We start from the raw sequence: 16367 nt of genomic DNA, 5'->3' as shown, positions 1-16367 counted from the left end.
CCCAGGTAGTGAGCTAAAGCGTTGAGCCTGACTAAACCGATCAATTTCTCCCCTCGCCCAGTAACAGGATAAACAGAACATCTCCAACACCTACCAACCACCATACACAGGTGGACAAATGTCGACGTCCACGAAATTCCCTTCAACTCTTCTTCACACTCTTAGAACTCATAGTGGTACGGAAATATCTCAAGTGTCTGCTAAGCTACAAGAGTGGTGTTGCGACATTCTGCGCCTTTTGCAAGGCCACAGGTGGATCATACTAACCTGCCTCACCTAGGCCCTGTGAATGCCGTTACATTCTCCAGTTCGCCAGGAACATATCTTTTGACCGGCTCCTCGGACAGATCTATCCATCTATCTCGCGCGCTGCCACAGTCTTCTCCCTCATCACCTCAGATAACAACCTCACCCATCCAACGATACGAAGCGCACGGATACTCAGTGCTAGACATAACAGTCAGTGCAGATAATGCGCGCTTTGCCAGTGTAGGAGGAGACAAACAGGTCTTCTTATGGGATGTGGAGACAGGGAGTACTATAAGAAGATGGAGTGGCCATGCCGGACGAGTTGAAGCTGTTGCATTTGGAGGAGAGGGCGATTCAGTGGTAATATCTGGTGAGCTTCGCCCCAGACATACCTCCGTCTTTCGTGAATTCTTGAGCTAATATGCGCCTTACCATGGAACAGGAAGTGCTGATTCGGATGTGAAGATATGGGATACACGATCCCTAACATCGAGGCCAATACAGACACTTACTGAAGCCACCGATACGGTTTCTTCGGTATATGTCCATATGTTGACCAGCAGTATAATCACAGCCAGCTACGACGGTCGTATTCGCACATATGATTTAAGAGTTGGCGAGATGAAGGTGGATGTCATGGCCCATCCTGTTACAAGCATACATTGCTCTGCGGATGGGAAAGCTATGCTTGCCTCATGTCTTGATGGACGAATACGGATGGTCGATCGTGACGATGGTGCGGTTCTCAAAAGTTTTGGTGATGGGAATCCTGATCCGTCTGAGGAGAATCGTGGTCCTATATACTTTAATAAGGACTTACGGATTCGGTCTACCTTTGCTAAGGGAGATAGTATAGTTCTGAGTGGCAGTGAGACCCCGGAAACAAGGTCCAGCGGAGGAACTGCCCCGGCAACAATCTTTGCATGGGATGTCTTGACTGGTAATGTTATTCGGACTGTGCCTGTGGGCACTAATATCAAGGTTGCCAGCTGCGTTGCATGGAATGAGAAATGCTCATCCTGGGCTGGGGGCTGTTCCGACGGTATGTTTGGAGTGTACAGTTGCTCTAGGGTAAAGTACTTTGCTAATTGATTTCTGCAGGAACTGTCAAGGTATATGGATAGCTTGGTGCCTTACTGCCGAAAATATCCTAAATCAACAAATATTCAAGAGAGGAGCATTGTTTTTTATACACGATCTCTGCACTCGTCTAGCTCTAACCCCTGAGCTAGGTTTTTAGGTCTGATTGTTGCGCTTGGTGTTTTAAATCATCATGAAACCTCCCAGATAAAAACGCTCAGTATATAATGCAATGTTAAAATTCTGACTCCAAACACTCCATTGCTAACTCAAGCTCTTCCTCCCGGACAATAACATTCCCAGCACGGGATGTACTAAGGAAACTGGTTTCTAGGTCCTGTTTCCGGTCAGCTTGAGTTTAGTGGTAATATATCCATGATATTTTACTTACTTTGTTGCTACCGTTGCCTTCCCGACGTGTTCCTGCAACCAGTGCGCTTGCTACACCCGAAACAATACCAGCAGCTTCGAGGGGCAGCTCCCGCAAGTCGAGAGTGATAGCAATTAGGATTTCATCCTTTGAACCTAGCAATAGATTTGTGTCTTCCTCCACTGGTGACGACGGCTCTCTATCTGGGTCACTCGGAAGAGAGAATCGAGGCAATAGCCGCTCTTCCAGGAGCAGTGACGGGGCGGGGTCTGTGGCTGCTATTGTCAGGGAGAAGAATTGCGGGTTGTCGTTCAGGAGGGCGGATATCAAGTTAGGACGGAGAATAGAGTAAGACTTTGTCCCCGTGTATTCTCTATAATGTGCCGCACACTGAACCAGACGCAGGGATCGATCAGCCTGCGGTCGAACTTTGTGTTGCTGGAGCGTTTTAAAGGCCCGTAACTGAAGCTCTGATACGCTGCATGGGGGTGGAGTATCTGGCCTGGAGTTGGGGAGGTGGATATTTGGGGATGAACCACGTCTACTATCAGGATCTACCGGCCCTTCCTCAACGTTAAACCCTCTCTCAACGAAGGTCTCTGTGACTTGTTGTTTCGAGTGTTTGGGGACAATAATATAGTCGGAGAAATACGTTGATATGAAGAATATGGATCTTTTCACGTCAGCACCTCTATGATTCAGGGGAACGGTTGGACATCAACTTACATCCCGGCCATTGCAAGAGGACTGGTGAGTTCTACTACACGTTGGCCAGCATCAAGGCCCTGTCCTTCTACCTGCATGACCAGATAGTCTTCTGAACTAATTTGAACTTTGCCATGTGTCGATATGGCTGCTCGTTCAAATCCTTCTACCATTGGAACGAAGTAGAGGTTTGCGAGTTCTCGGGAGCAAATTACGGAGCATTCAATCGGGGTAATTGATATATTCACAAAACCAGCCGAGTTTTTGGGTGCTACTTCGCTCTCTCCATCGTGAAAGAGAAGACGAAGAATCGGACTCACGAAGAAAGGATATAGCTCCAACGGAATGTGTATGAGCACTAATCTGTCGTCCTATACGGAGATCAATGTTAGTCATGAGTTCAAGAGCATCCCCTATTGACGATATATAAAATGACAAGTCCTCAAAAGCCCAACGATGTTGAGTCTTCGACGAGGATAAAAAGAAAGGAGTGCTCGGACAACCTCTTCGTACCATTAACAGGACTTCAGCCGAAAACCGAGACCGGTCAGTCATCATGGATATATGTTCCGGATGACACTCTCTGGAGTTACAATATATTTGATAATGGGCGACTCTGGACAGCACATGAACTCAAGACCGGCAATTGTGAGCTCTCCAACTTTGAATCTGTCCGGGGGAATTGTTGATGGCCGTGGAACCTATGAAGATATGTCTGGCCACTCACACGGCTCTGGGATAATACAGGATCACACAAAGGCCACAACCAGTTAAACGATAGAAACGACGAATGTATGAGACGTTGCTCAAAGGCTGTCCCGGCTATTCTGAACCAGAACTCTCGACCCGAGTATCACGGAATGAGTCAGTCCGCCGGTTAAATAGATAAAAGATAAGGAAGCCGTTTTTGACTATTCTCAGGGGCGAAAACTTGATCGGTCATTTCTTTTTCCTCTCTCGCTTTTTTACTCTTATTTTTCTTATTCTTTTCCCCAGCAGAGTTCATGGCCTAGAACTCGCGGTGAAGGTTGGGGCTTTTTAGATCTTATACATGCGGCTGGCATCTTGCGTGGAGTTGCTACTGCATGGTCAAGATCGCAAAGTTTTTTGGGTCGCGATGATATGCAGCTGAAAAAGCCGCTTCTTCTAGTGACGTCACCGGGGACAAGAAGCACACGATCGAGATTCTGATGGCGATGGCTCGTATTTGAGGAAGATTCGCAGCTCAAATAACCAGTTAGCTACCGTTCGGTACTCCGTCGTCGTCGTGATAGGCCCCGGATACAGGGGGCAAGCTCGAAGAGTTATAAGCAGCGAGTTAAGAGAAGGGATAACTAGATCTCGGCGGTTCGGCAGAGCCAGTTTGATGCCCCGTTTTGGGTGCCCTTACATATGTACGATGGTCTAAGTCGGTAAGCCTACAGCTGTGGATCGGCGAAGGAGAACGTCAGACGGTGCCTAGTGATGCTGCAAGTCAACTGCTGCAGGAGAACGGGCATGGTTTGAATTCGACGTGAGATGGGTGGCGTTCATGCCATTAACTAAGATGCACGGGAGATCTTTGCTTTTAAACCAAAGACGGACTGCCACGTCCATCCTGATCCAAGTTCTTTTTCTTTGCCTTTGAATTTATGTCTTCATGTGACATAACTAGTTATCGATGCCAATTATCATCCTCGCTGGCGTCATTGGCTCGTCCGTTATGCTATATACAACAGGCCATCTCATGGCAGTTGGCAGAAGGCACTCCCAACACCTACGAGAACAAGTAAACAAAATGCACCATCCATTGATCCGGCAACACAGTGGAAGCTTTGGCTATTTATTCCTCACAATGTTACATCCATCAAGCCGCCGGAAGGTCTAGGCTGTGGTCTCTCCAGTGCTTGCACCTGTATGTCCGCCTCTGCCTCTTCCCCTCCCAGCTCGGGGCATGCTACTATTCGCGTACCTTCCTCGGCCCCGTAGGCCGCGACCTCGTCCGGCAGGCTGGTTCAGGGATGCCGGCGGTGGAACTGTATTATATGGTCGAGGCCTGAAGTTCGGGTTGTGGTTCACGACGCCGGCGTCCGGATTCATGCTTTCAACATTTACGTAGCCTCCTCTTCCACCGCCGCGGCTCGGCGGGCCGTTACCCCTGCGTGAGTTATGCGAATTAATATTATTGCCGCGACCTCTGCCGGACCCATGTGTACCCTCAGGTGTTGCGTTATTGCGAGTTGGTAGGGTCCCTCGTCCTCTACCGCGCCAGTTAGAAGCTGGTGCACCATTTGGCTTACCATTGGAGGGTTGGCCGGTTGCAGCACCTCGATAGCTGTTCACAAGCGGTGGTGGAGTTGGCGCATCTTTCAGCTGTCCCATGCCACTCATCGCTCGGGGAGTAGCCCTGAGAGGTAATTGTTGTTCTCGGGCCTGTTCCTTGTTCTGCGCAGTAGCGCGAGATAGTGCAATCAGTTGTTTACTCGTGAGATTGAGAACTGATGATGAAGGGACGGTTGAGCCGCGGAACGGCGAACATCTGTCTGATAGAGTGGTGCCACTCATAAAGGAGACGTCAAACAGGACGTCAAGAAGCAAGTTCCTCGATGTCCTTGTCAGACCGACAACGGTACCTCGTGAAGCAATTGGGACCTTTCCGGAATCTTGTGCATAGAGCACTCTGTCGCCAAGCTGGAAATGTTGGTTGTTGAGACGGTGTTCTGCATCGGCAGGTTTTAACAGTGCATTGCGTGGCACTCCTCGAATCTTTTGTGCCACTGGGCTAGGCCGACTTTGTGACAATTCATCAGCAGACTTTTCAATCGCCTGTACAATGCTAGAGTCAAGTTGTTCAGCCTCGAGTGGGACGCGCTCAAAGCTCTTTGACTCGATTGATTTAAGCCACGCCTGGATCTCCTTGATCTTTTCCTTTGCAATATCGGCAGGGTAGAAATCACTAGGCTCAAACAAGTCGCCCTGGGGTTTCCGTTGGATACCAGCAATGAAGTCTGGAAATTTGATCATGTAATCCTGTAGGAGACCAATGGCTCTTTCACTGAACTCCCACCCGGAGTTTCCTCGTCGCGAGTAGCCAAGCACTTTCAGCTTCTTCGCTTCGAATTTGAGGTTGAGTCCAAGGTTGACTCGTGTTCCGTCCATATTAACAGAGAAAGACGAGGTGATTTTAGCAAGTGTAAGAGGGCTGAGCCGCAAGTTCCGCGCAATAGCGAACGAAGGAGTATACTTTGATAGCTTTTCAGCGTTCAAGACATGTTCCCTTCCGAACTCCGGCTCTTTTCCCTTAACTGCCGAAAGAAGACCGGACAATTTCCCATCCTCATGTCCAGTAACGTGCACCGGAGCACCATAGTTATACTCGCCCAAGAAGAATGCCCTTGCACCCTCTGGGAACTCTTCCTCAATAGGAACTGCTTCTCGTTCAATGAAACGGAGATCCTCACTCATAACTGAATCAACTATAAGCTGGGCAGCGTATTCCGTTTCGACTCCTGGGATCTCTGTAAATTCCTTCACCGTGGCACCATCTGGGGTCTTCTTCAGACCCTTGAGCATCTCCACACGCACGATCGTTTCAACATCACCGATAACCATTCCAAGGCGTTTGCTGTAATAAGACTCAATCTTTTCTGCCTTCTTCTTCCATTGACTGATTTGTGTTGGAGTGTGTGGGATGGGCACAACATGCTCTTCACCATCAACTTGAACGTAATCGAACAGTTCATCCGAAACACACACCACTTTTGCTTCCTGTAAAAACGGATATCCAACATGTACCCTCTTCCCTAATTTGGTTTTCGCATCCGCAGTATTACCTCCGATTTCAGGGTCGGAAATAGTAACGACCATGCTTTCGTTACGACTCTCCTGTTGGAATACACATACTCCATGGAATCCAAGCTGCCCTGTCTGTTGGAGGGTCTGCAAGCTTGGGAATCCATATAAAGCCTCCGCTCCGATTTTCACGCCTTCTACCAAGCCCACATATGGGTCCAGCCCTTCCATGGTAGGCAACTCAAAGACGTTTTCGATGCAGCGACACCGAGAAACATCTGGGAAGATACCGGGAAGGGAACTGGGATATAGAAACTCAACATCAGGCGAATATGTAAACTTAAGCGTCACACCAAAAGTGTTTCTCGCTTTCTCCTCGGGGGTCAACAAATGTTCCTTTGTTGCCATGGCCTTTAGAAGCCGCTCCTCTTCTATGAATGGGATTTTCACCACTGCTTCCCATTCCATCTTTTTTCCGTTCATATCAAGTTCAAAGTCCCTGGGATAGAAGTCGATGATGGGGGAGTCGGGACTCGTCATCAAACCGTGGAATGCTACGGGAACGATCTTCTTACTTCGGTCTGGTAAGACACCCATCAATTGCTGAAATGGGAAGAAGGGTTGTCCAAGTTTGAAGTCCACATCGGCTCCTAGGCCGAGATGGATATCTGAGATCATAGGAGCATAATGATAACGGTAGAACCATGGCCACGACGCAACACCTCGATAATAATAGAAGAGGACCCACTGCAAGCCCTGGACGTAATTCTCCGTCAACTTTCGCATTTCCTCTGTATTCTCCAAACCCCAACCAAATTTCCCCTTATAGTATTTATCCTTCCAATCTTGGAATTTCTTCTCATACTTTTTCTCGGCAGCCATCTGGGCGTCTTCAGCAGTGACCTCTTTGACCTTTGCATTTTCATATTTCTTCAAGACACGCAAAATCGCAATCTGTGATTCATCATCGTCATCATCTTCATCATCGTCGTCATCATTTGTGGGTAACTGGACACGCAAGAACCGTTCTTCATGCTGATTCAAAACAGAGCTCCATTTCAGGTGTAGGCTATCTGCTAGCTGTTCCACGAACTTTCGATCTCTCGCCGGTAAGGAAGGCGATAAATCGAGCGGCACGGGCTGTCCGGCCTCATCCATTGGGCGATGGGTGACATATTTCTTTATCCGATTGAAGATATGTTTCTGTGCAGGGGTTATTGTAAGCACGTTGGGCTTTTCTGGCAATGTTGGGGTTTGGTCGCCATCTAGGGTTTTTGATTTGAGCCATCTGGCATCAGAATATTCAGCTTCAAAAAATCGAAACTCGACATCTGACAAAGCTGTCAACAGTGTCCTCAGCCTCTCCATGTTGATTGTTCCATGTTCATTGACGTAACCACCCAGCTTCGGTAAAACATCTTTATAAACCTTGAACATCCACGCCAAAGCGCCTTCATTTATGTGTAGGTTTGGAAGGTTGGGTAAGAAATCGTTTCCAACGAAGAAGGCCATTAGGATGAAATCATCTATAATCCGTTCCATATCAAAGGGAAACTGCAGCGCCCCATCTAATTTCAACTCCTGGAATTCCAGCTCCAGATATTCCCGAACAATGCAAAGGTGAAGCAAATAAAAATTCTGGTGTTCAAGTTCCTTAGATTTCTTTTGACTCTGTCGTCCAAATGTCACTTCTTCTCGGAGCAGACAGAAGTGAGGGTCATGACTCAAAAGTCCCAGCATGATTAAGTCTGCATCTAGACCGTACAAACAGTGACGCATATTTGGGTCATACTCCGGTTGAGCCTTTGCCTGGCGAATATACTCCATGATTTTGTGCTCTCCTTCTCCAGGGACTTCATGGCCAGAGAGAACCACCTCGACACCTTGCCACTCGGCATCTTCCGACACTTTCTTGTTGATAAAATACTTCAATTGTTTCGTAAGTTTGGCCATGAACTCGGTTCCCGGAGTGATGCAGTTACTGTCGAACGCATCTTCCTTAGGCATCTCTACGCCTTCTTTTATGGCCTTCTCCTTCGCAAGTTCGGCATCAAGGGCGGTACGGAATCGTCGAGCACGCTGCTGGTTCATTTTGGCACGGGGGGCAACACCGTCGATTGCCATGAAGAATAGTCGTTTTGGCTTGATTTTTCCAAAGAGATGTTCAATATAGTTGAAGATGGCGATAAACATCTTATCTTCTGTCATTCGAAAGGTCGGCGAGTCCGAGTCCTTGTGAGTGCAATTATGAATGATTCCGTTCATATCGAGGTAGAGGCAGTCAAACTCTGGAATCCGATTCTCCGCAATAAGCTGTGATATCGCAGGGTATCGCTCCGAGAGCCATCTGAAGAATTTTGGGACACCCATGGCTGTGTCTAGCAAGCTGCTGTTTTGGTCTGTTGGTGGTGTAGCTAATATTCAAGACGAGTATGGCGGTAGTCTTGTTAGGACTACCTTGTTGCGACCCTGGCGATAGCGGATACTGTACAGTGAATAACAGGAATAGAAAAAAGATAAAAGGAAGGAAAAGAGGGATAGGGAGGTATCAGAAGAGAAGAATGTCGAAATTGAATATCATTGTTATCGCCCAAAGCTGAAGTGAATTTCGAAGTCGCAGCGGTCACTAAACGCCGGGCGCCCGTTTAGTCACGTGTTCCAGCCGCCGGATTAATGATGTTACGTTCACGTGATGTGAAGCTTTCTGGGCGTCAATTAACGCGCGCGGATCGCGTATTTTGAAGCAAAACGAGGAACAAGCGGCCGTCTTTTTCCCTTCTTCCTCTTGCATGCTGATAGAAACTGCTGTTGTGCGCTCTTCTGCTGCCGATATCCAGAGACTGCTTAGCTGAAGGTGCCTGTCGTTTTTTTTATTATTTACGTCAGTTTAGGAACGCGGCGAGATGGACCGCTTTTCCCCAAGTAAGTAGATGGACCTTCTATATCACATAGAGGGAGATTGGGTGTTAACATATAGAATGGCAGGCTTGGAAGAGGACCATGAGGAGGAGATAGCAGAGGAGAAGATTATCAATGAAGGTATGGTGGAGCTTCCGAGAGGATATGACTTTGCGCTGAGCCCTGACTGAGCTCTGCAGAATACAAAACGTGGAAGAAGAATGCGCCTTTTCTATACGATATGATCCTGAGCACCGCCTTAGAATGGCCAACTCTGACGGCGCAATGGCTTCCAGACAAGCAGGAGTGAGTCTGCTGCTGGATATATTCTGTATTTGCCTTTCTACTAAGTCTGACCAACTGTTCTAGGGACCCTGACAAATCTTACTCTACACATCGCCTTTTGCTAGGCACTCACACATCAAGCGAGGCGCAAAACTACCTTCAAATAGCTCAGGTGCAGCTACCAAACCCTAAGAACCCAGAAGCCGAAGATTACGATGAAGAGAGAGGTGAGATCGGAGGCTATGGCGGGTCCAACAAGACGTCGATGGAGGTGAAGTTTAATATCGTCCAAAAGATTGATCACAAGGGAGAGGTGAACAAGGCACGGTACCAGCCGCAGAACCCTAATATTATTGCAACAATGTGTACCGATGGACGGGTTATGATATGGGATCGGTCAAAGCATCCTAGCCTTCCTCAGGGCACAGTCAACCCACAATTGGAGTTGTTAGGCCATACTAGCGAAGGCTTTGGCTTAAGCTGGAACCCGCATACGGCAGGAGAAGTGGCCACTGGAAGCGAAGACAAAACTGTCCGGTTATGGTATGTTGTAGCCTTTGAGAGACAGCCTATAGCAATTTGCTAACCTCGGAGCAGGGATCTTAACACTTACACGAAAGGCAACAAGGCCTTGAAACCAGTGAGAACATATACACACCACTCTTCTATCGTTAATGATGTCCAATATCACCCACTCCACTCATCTCTTGTTGGTACCGTCTCCGACGACATCACCCTCCAAATCCTCGATATCCGTGAATCAGACACAACGCGGTCTGCCGCTTCTGCAAAGGGACAGCACAAAGATGCCATCAACGCTGTGGCCTTCAACCCTGCCGCGGAAACAGTAGTAGCTACTGGCTCTGCTGACAAGACTATTGGTCTATGGGACCTACGAAACCTCAAGTCAAAGCTCCATGCGCTAGAGTGCCACCAGGACTCAGTCACCTCGCTATCGTGGCACCCCTTCGAAGAGTCCGTGTTGGCGAGCGCAAGTTACGACAGACGGATCATGTTCTGGGACCTCAGCCGCGCAGGAGAAGAACAGACCCAGGAAGACGCCCAGGACGGGCCTCCAGAGCTGTAAGTACTCTTTCTATGCTCTGCCGCACCTTTCAGCTCTCGCTTGCTAACCCCGACTTTCTTAACCATTTAGATTGTTTGTGCATGGCGGACATACAAACCGCATATCCGACTTCAGCTGGAACCTTAACGACCCCTGGGTGCTTTGCTCAGCTGCTGAAGACAACCTGCTGCAAGTATGGAAGGTCGCGGATGCAATTGTTGGCAAGGACATGGAGGATGTTCCTACTGAAGAGCTGGAGTCATGATAGATTCTGTACGGAGTACTGCCCTGTAACTATAACCAACGTATTCCCCTTACCACCAACGAACGCTGTGCATCACCACATCACATCGCCACACTATGTATCCGTAGCCAGCTGTGCAGACGACTACAGAACACCCTGCAGAACTACCAGGGCCCGGCGTCTCGTCTCTCCTCACTGTAGATCGTCCCTGTGGCGGCCCTTTTGTGCTGCCTTTTAGGCCAGAACGCCCCAGCCCGAATGCCAACATGTTCCATCTGCACCCTGTCCTCCCAGCAGCTCCCTTCGGCTTCTATCGTTTTACCATTGCTCACACACAAACACCCCTTCGTCCTCATCGTCCTCCCGGAAAAACGACCACCCCGTCCTGGCATTAGCCAAACCGTCGGTGGAAATAGCACAGCCAGCCCCGTGGGTGTTCTTAAACAATTCTCCGAATCCCATACGAGCTGCGGGAAAAGGCTGATTGGCTGCGATGGGGAAAATTTTCGGCGGGAAGAAAGACAGTGGCAGCGATGGAGTCATCGCCCGTTTTTTTCTCCCTTCTCCTCTCCGACTCTGGGTCAAAATGAGAAAATGAATGCCGCTGACGGTTTCGGCATCGCTGTTCTACTTGCATTGAACTGAAGTAACTGTGCTGGTCGACTACCTAAGCTTGCATTGCAGGGCGAGAAAGACGTCACCGGGAAAACGGACAAGGAAGAGAGAAAAAAAAAGTTATCCCGCCATCAAGAAACAGCCGCGACCAAATACCCCCCGTCCTCCGCCTCTCCCAGAATTCTCTGCTCAGCGTCCATTATTTACCCTTCCAGACAGTAATCGAGCATACTCGCAATGGCTCCAGGCGACTCACAGACGCTGCATCCCAAGCCGAAGTCTGCGGTGCCGTCGTACCTGCTGAACGGGACTTCTTCGGTGCGCATGCCGAGCAGCAGTCGGGAGCGAGAGAGCCTGAACCACTCGATCAAGTCGTCGTTTGAACGGAAACACGCCCTGGGGCCGGACGAGCTCAGAGACGCGGCTGCGATAGGGGATGCTGCGTCGAATACAAACGCGGCGGCTTCCAGCACTGACGAGAACCAGGTCAATGGCGAGGAGACGAAGCCCAACGGGCTGAAGATGGTGACAGATGTGGCCGCGCAGCCGCAGCCGCAGCAGAAACGCAGCGTGAGCAATCATTCTAGAGACCAGATATCGCCTCCGTCGACTGCCGTCAGTCGCCCTGCCAGTCCATATACGTTGAATCCACCGATCGACTTTGACGGACTCAGCTGGCCTAGTATGTCGCAATTCACTTTAAACTCCGCATGTCGGGCTATTAGGATTGAAAAGCTAACTGCGCCTTCATTTTCGAGGTCTGGGAACAAGAGAGCGGTTGGAGTCGACGCCTGAACAAACCGAGCAGCGGATTCAGAAGCTCGCGGGCGCCGTGAGGACTATCCTTGAGTGCATTGGAGAAGATCCGGAGCGGGAAGGCCTGCTCGAGACGCCAGAGCGATATGCCAAAGCTCTGATGTTTTTCACCAAGGGGTACGAAGAAAATGTACGAGATCTGGTCAACGGTGCAGTATTCCATGAGGATCACGATGAGCTTGTGATTGTCAAGGACATCGAGGTGTTCTCCTTGTGCGAGCACCATATGGTTCCTTTCTCTGGAAAGGTAGGCATTCCAAACTCCCCTTTTCACTTTTCAGAGCTAAGGCTGATACCATTTCCTTCGATGTAGATGCACATTGGCTACATTCCAGACCGCCGAGTTCTCGGTCTTTCGAAACTGGCTCGTCTTGCGGAAATGTTCTCTCGTCGGCTTCAGGTTCAAGAACGACTAACAAAGCAAGTCGCTCTCGCCATTGTTGAGGTCCTCAAGCCTCAAGGCGTTGCCGTAGTCATGGAATCAAGCCATCTCTGCATGGTCATGCGTGGTGTCCAAAAGACGGGCAGTACTACCACCACCAGCTGCATGCTTGGTTGCATGAGGTCGAGCGCAAAGACCAAGGAAGAGTTCCTCAGCCTGTTGAACAGGAGATAAAAACGCCAGATTACCCCTGGAGAATCATACCCTGAAAACAAGTGAAAAATACAAGTATACAGACAGGTAACCATGGATGTGATACAGTCATCCTCAACCATCCCAGCACCAGCTCAAGAGCTTCAACGTATCCTTATGGAACCTCCCAAATCATGCGCATAAAGTGTATTATTTCCTTTTCTGCATCTCATCAGCATGGCCTCGAGACAAGACCTAAGGTCTTCCTCCACTCCGCCTTTCAACAAGATAATATCTGGCGTTATTTATTCTTTGATTACCTTCTAGCACGTTGTACTTTTTGCCCCTTACTGTGTTTCTATCCACCGACCATACCCCATTTCACTTTATTGCGTATTTCAACAACCCCTTGGTGACGAAGGTTATGATAGATGAGATTTCATGCTGCTCAACGCACTAATAACTGCACTCGCTCGAAGGATTAGGAGCATGAAGTATATCCGCATCCGCGGGTTACTGCATTATGAACCTCTACCAATGCACCAGGCAGTTTATTCTTAGGAATGATAGATGAAAATTATAGCAAAGAACTTGGCTGAATTTCAACTCTATGTACTACCTGGCAAATTAACCTGGGTATCGTCCCTTGTCTTCCGCATGCTACTTCTTCTGTATACACTGGCTTCGACTCGTAAATCACCCCTCAACACCCTGTTTGCCCATATTCATTCAAGAGCTGGCTTTTACTGTCTTCACACCTCAGGCTTTTCAGCACAGTAGATATGGTGCTTTGCTATTGTTTATTCACTTGAGGTTTATCTAAACTTGCTGCCTCACTACTTATGCTCAGTGAAGATGGTTGTAGGGGGGGCATAAGAGGCGGTCATCACTGTGGTAACAACTCTATAATACACCAAACAGCAAAACTAACGTGACTTAAAACAAGTTTCTTACTTTTTAAAAGACCTTCTTATCACAAAAACCTTCTTCCTGGCATCTTGTTATTATTCTAGGGGTAGGTATCATATAGTCTATAAGGGCTATCAAAGAGTGTTCCAAACCAGAGCACAATATCACGTTCTTAAGTATCGGGACTTCCCGTCTTCCGGAAGCTGGCCTTTATAAGGCGTTAAGAGGTACGACCTTTTCACAAATTAACTGTCTTTCTTTTCCTTTCTCTTCCTATATCTCTCGCAACGGCTTGCTCAATATTTCTGCATTTGCTGTAGCTTTAATCAAGTTCATACTTACAAACTTACGCGTAATAGCTCACAAGGAGAAAAAGCAGCGCGGTTTGTCCCTAAACAAGTGGTATATACCCCCTGATATTGGGTGGTGCTGCATGGAATGCACCAAGAAAGCTTTGCATTCCCCCACTCTATCTTCTTTGGCCTCTTATGGAAAACATTGCTAATTTTTCACTGGATATACACCTCGGTGTTATAGGAAACATACTGAAAGCCAACTTTCTTTATCTTGCAAGTTGACTCAGTCATGGCTGGTCAAGACACTCGAAAAGGATCCTCAAGAGCACGCCACCCCCAAAGTAATGGTAGAGCAAGAATCCAAAAAGGGAAACAGAGACAGCACTCTCTGCCATTCCGAGACCATGGAGAGCCTGATCAGCAACAAGCTGGCGAAGTTGCTCACGCATTTGTACCTGGGTCGGCTTATTTCCCACAGGTATCTGATCCGGGGTACTTTCCTGGGAACAAGCCGGTTCCAGGCGCATTTGGCCCAATTAGGGCTATTCCCAAAGATCATCCAATGGATGATGTTAATTTTAATAAGAATAAACCATTTCCGGGTAATAGACGGGTTCCACCTTCAACACGCGTACTCAGGAGCTCTGAACTAGAACAAATACATCCAGCAAACGTACAAGGTTACAGCTGGGCTATTGCTGCTGGGTATGATGGGCCTCTGTTGCCTAATCCAGCACTGACAGCTATGCTGCCAAAAGACGGAAAAGACGGTCATGGTCCTGAGAATCAAGGAATACGATTTTTCACCGGCGAGGGCGAGTCAAGTCGAGATACAAGTCCCTCTGGAGCTGAACTTGTACGCTTGGCCAAGGTACATGCTTATCAAAAAAGGCTCAAGCCAAACAGCATTGCCGTTCCAACTGTCAAATTACCAAGGTTAAACGGGGTTGTTCTGAAACTGTTATGGGACAAGAAAGAGGACGGATCTATTGTCCTTCCAGAAATAAGGAAGACGGTGTCTTCACTTGTGGAAAGCTTACCACCCCTGAGCCGTGGGTTCCTTGCAAACCATCTCATTAGCACCTGGAAAGACCGCGAATGGCACGCGACAGGGGTCCCTAGACCTGAATATCCGGACTGGACTTCCAGGACTATCAGCAAATGCCGTATCACCAACCGCGGCCACAGTAATGGTTACCGGAGCTTTGGTGACCTTGCTCAGTTGGACTTTGACTCGGTCTCTCTTGAGAATTTCTCAATACTGAAGGCTGGAGATATCCCCGAATTCAAGGATATGTCAGTTCTTCAGCGCGAAGAATTCAGGCCCGAATTCAACATATTTCAGCACTTGGTTAGGCATCCCGAGCTAGTTATTATCATGGCAAAGTATCTTCGGGTCCAAGAGCTGCTGATTCTCAATTACATGTCCAGACCGTTTCATCATGTTGTTCGCAATCGTATTACTGGAATCATCATTTCCCAGGCGCAGCGTCGAGCCATGGAATCGGCTCAGATCTTCCCCTTCCGTTGCTTTGGTAAGCTTTGCTTTACTGATCCCAATAAGCTGCCACATCAAGTCCCAGAGAGAGCAGAGGCAGGAGAAATTCGTCAGGTTCCTTCTTTCCGATGGTTGTTAATGATATGCTACCGGGAAATGGTATGTCACCAGATAGTCACCATCATGGCAGAAGACGGTTTGCCTGTTCCTGATAGTTGCACCTCTGTACTGAAGAAAATATGGCTTCTGCTGGATATTCCGGACAACAAGCGACGTATTGCACTGGTTCGGCAGGCATCTATTTTCAGTGACCTTGACATTTTTTTCGCCATGATGATCTTTATCAAGATCGATATGCGGTTCACTGATCCTGTTACGGGCAATGGAAAAGATGGTATGCGTCGTTTGCTCCTGGCACAGCCAAGTCTTACAATGTTATGGAGAGCTTTAGGACGCACAGCTCTAGTCAGCAAATTGGACGTCATGAAGCTTTACGTCCGCTGGAAGTATCACCCTCCACACTCTGAACGCGGCCAAACAATTTTCGGTATTCCGCCAGATGAGATTGGAAGGATGCAATATGAGGCCTGGGGGAAAACAGGGAGCCGACGTATATTATTGCGTCCAGATGAACTGATCATAAGGGAGTCGATTCGTCGAGGGTTGAATCTACAGCTCCATTACACAGACATGTTTCTTTGGGGTTATGTCAATCCAAGAACGAGGGCTAATACTGCGACCGAAATACCTCCCCGCACCCTAGAGAGATTAGAGGGAATGGAGGAGATATTGATGTCGAGAGAAGAGCGTGCAAGGTCAAGATTCGCCCTGGTAGCCTTTCCTCCACGGGCTTGATTACAGGTTAGACTGCAAAAGTGGACATTTTGTCAGGGCAAGGGGCTGCGTTCCGTTTCTCTGGTAACATGTGGCCCATGCGAGATGCAAAGTGTAAAAAAAGATGACTGGTAAAATCGGTGACTGCAAGTATTTG

At 48.3% G+C, this 16367-nt stretch overlaps 6 protein-coding genes across 6 annotated transcripts; 4 read left to right on the top strand and 2 right to left on the bottom strand.

Moving 5' to 3' along the window:
* Positions 1-118: 118 nt before the first annotated feature.
* Positions 119-1324, top strand: ARB_06881 (uncharacterized protein; the record flags this gene model as incomplete). The annotated part of the gene is given in 4 exon segments (XM_003015075.1): positions 119-176; positions 281-619; positions 692-1291; positions 1311-1324. The coding sequence occupies 4 exon segments, from the start codon at positions 119-121 to the stop codon at positions 1322-1324; spliced, it is 1011 nt and encodes a 336-aa protein (XP_003015121.1).
* Positions 1325-1564: 240 nt separating this feature from the next.
* On the bottom strand, positions 1565-2577 carry ARB_06880 (uncharacterized protein; the record flags this gene model as incomplete). The annotated part of the gene is made up of 3 exons (XM_003015074.1): positions 1565-1666; positions 1721-2390; positions 2426-2577. 3 exons carry the CDS (start codon positions 2575-2577, stop codon positions 1565-1567), a joined length of 924 nt encoding a protein of 307 aa, XP_003015120.1.
* Positions 2578-4494: 1917 nt separating this feature from the next.
* ARB_06879 (uncharacterized protein) lies at positions 4495-8545 on the bottom strand (the record flags this gene model as incomplete). The annotated part of the gene is made up of 2 exons (XM_003015073.1): positions 4495-4541; positions 4684-8545. 2 exons carry the CDS (start codon positions 8543-8545, stop codon positions 4495-4497), a joined length of 3909 nt encoding a protein of 1302 aa, XP_003015119.1.
* A 608-nt stretch (positions 8546-9153) lies between these two features.
* On the top strand, positions 9154-10689 carry ARB_06878 (uncharacterized protein; the record flags this gene model as incomplete). Its single annotated transcript, XM_003015072.1, has 5 exons — positions 9154-9214; positions 9274-9379; positions 9443-9901; positions 9956-10441; positions 10515-10689. The coding sequence occupies 5 exons, from the start codon at positions 9154-9156 to the stop codon at positions 10687-10689; spliced, it is 1287 nt and encodes a 428-aa protein (XP_003015118.1).
* An 831-nt stretch (positions 10690-11520) lies between these two features.
* Positions 11521-12715, top strand: ARB_06877 (GTP cyclohydrolase I, putative; the record flags this gene model as incomplete). The annotated part of the gene is made up of 3 exons (XM_003015071.1): positions 11521-11965; positions 12147-12346; positions 12413-12715. 3 exons carry the CDS (start codon positions 11521-11523, stop codon positions 12713-12715), a joined length of 948 nt encoding a protein of 315 aa, XP_003015117.1.
* Positions 12716-14167: 1452 nt separating this feature from the next.
* On the top strand, positions 14168-16231 carry ARB_06876 (uncharacterized protein; the record flags this gene model as incomplete). Its single annotated transcript, XM_003015070.1, has 1 exon — positions 14168-16231. The coding sequence occupies one exon, from the start codon at positions 14168-14170 to the stop codon at positions 16229-16231; it is 2064 nt and encodes a 687-aa protein (XP_003015116.1).
* Between the last annotated feature and the right edge of the window lie 136 nt (positions 16232-16367).

Source organism: Trichophyton benhamiae (genome assembly GCF_000151125.1).
Source record: "Trichophyton benhamiae CBS 112371 chromosome Unknown contig00476.0, whole genome shotgun sequence".
NCBI lineage: Eukaryota > Fungi > Ascomycota > Eurotiomycetes > Onygenales > Arthrodermataceae > Trichophyton > Trichophyton benhamiae.
This window is presented reverse-complemented; position numbering and strand designations above follow the sequence as displayed.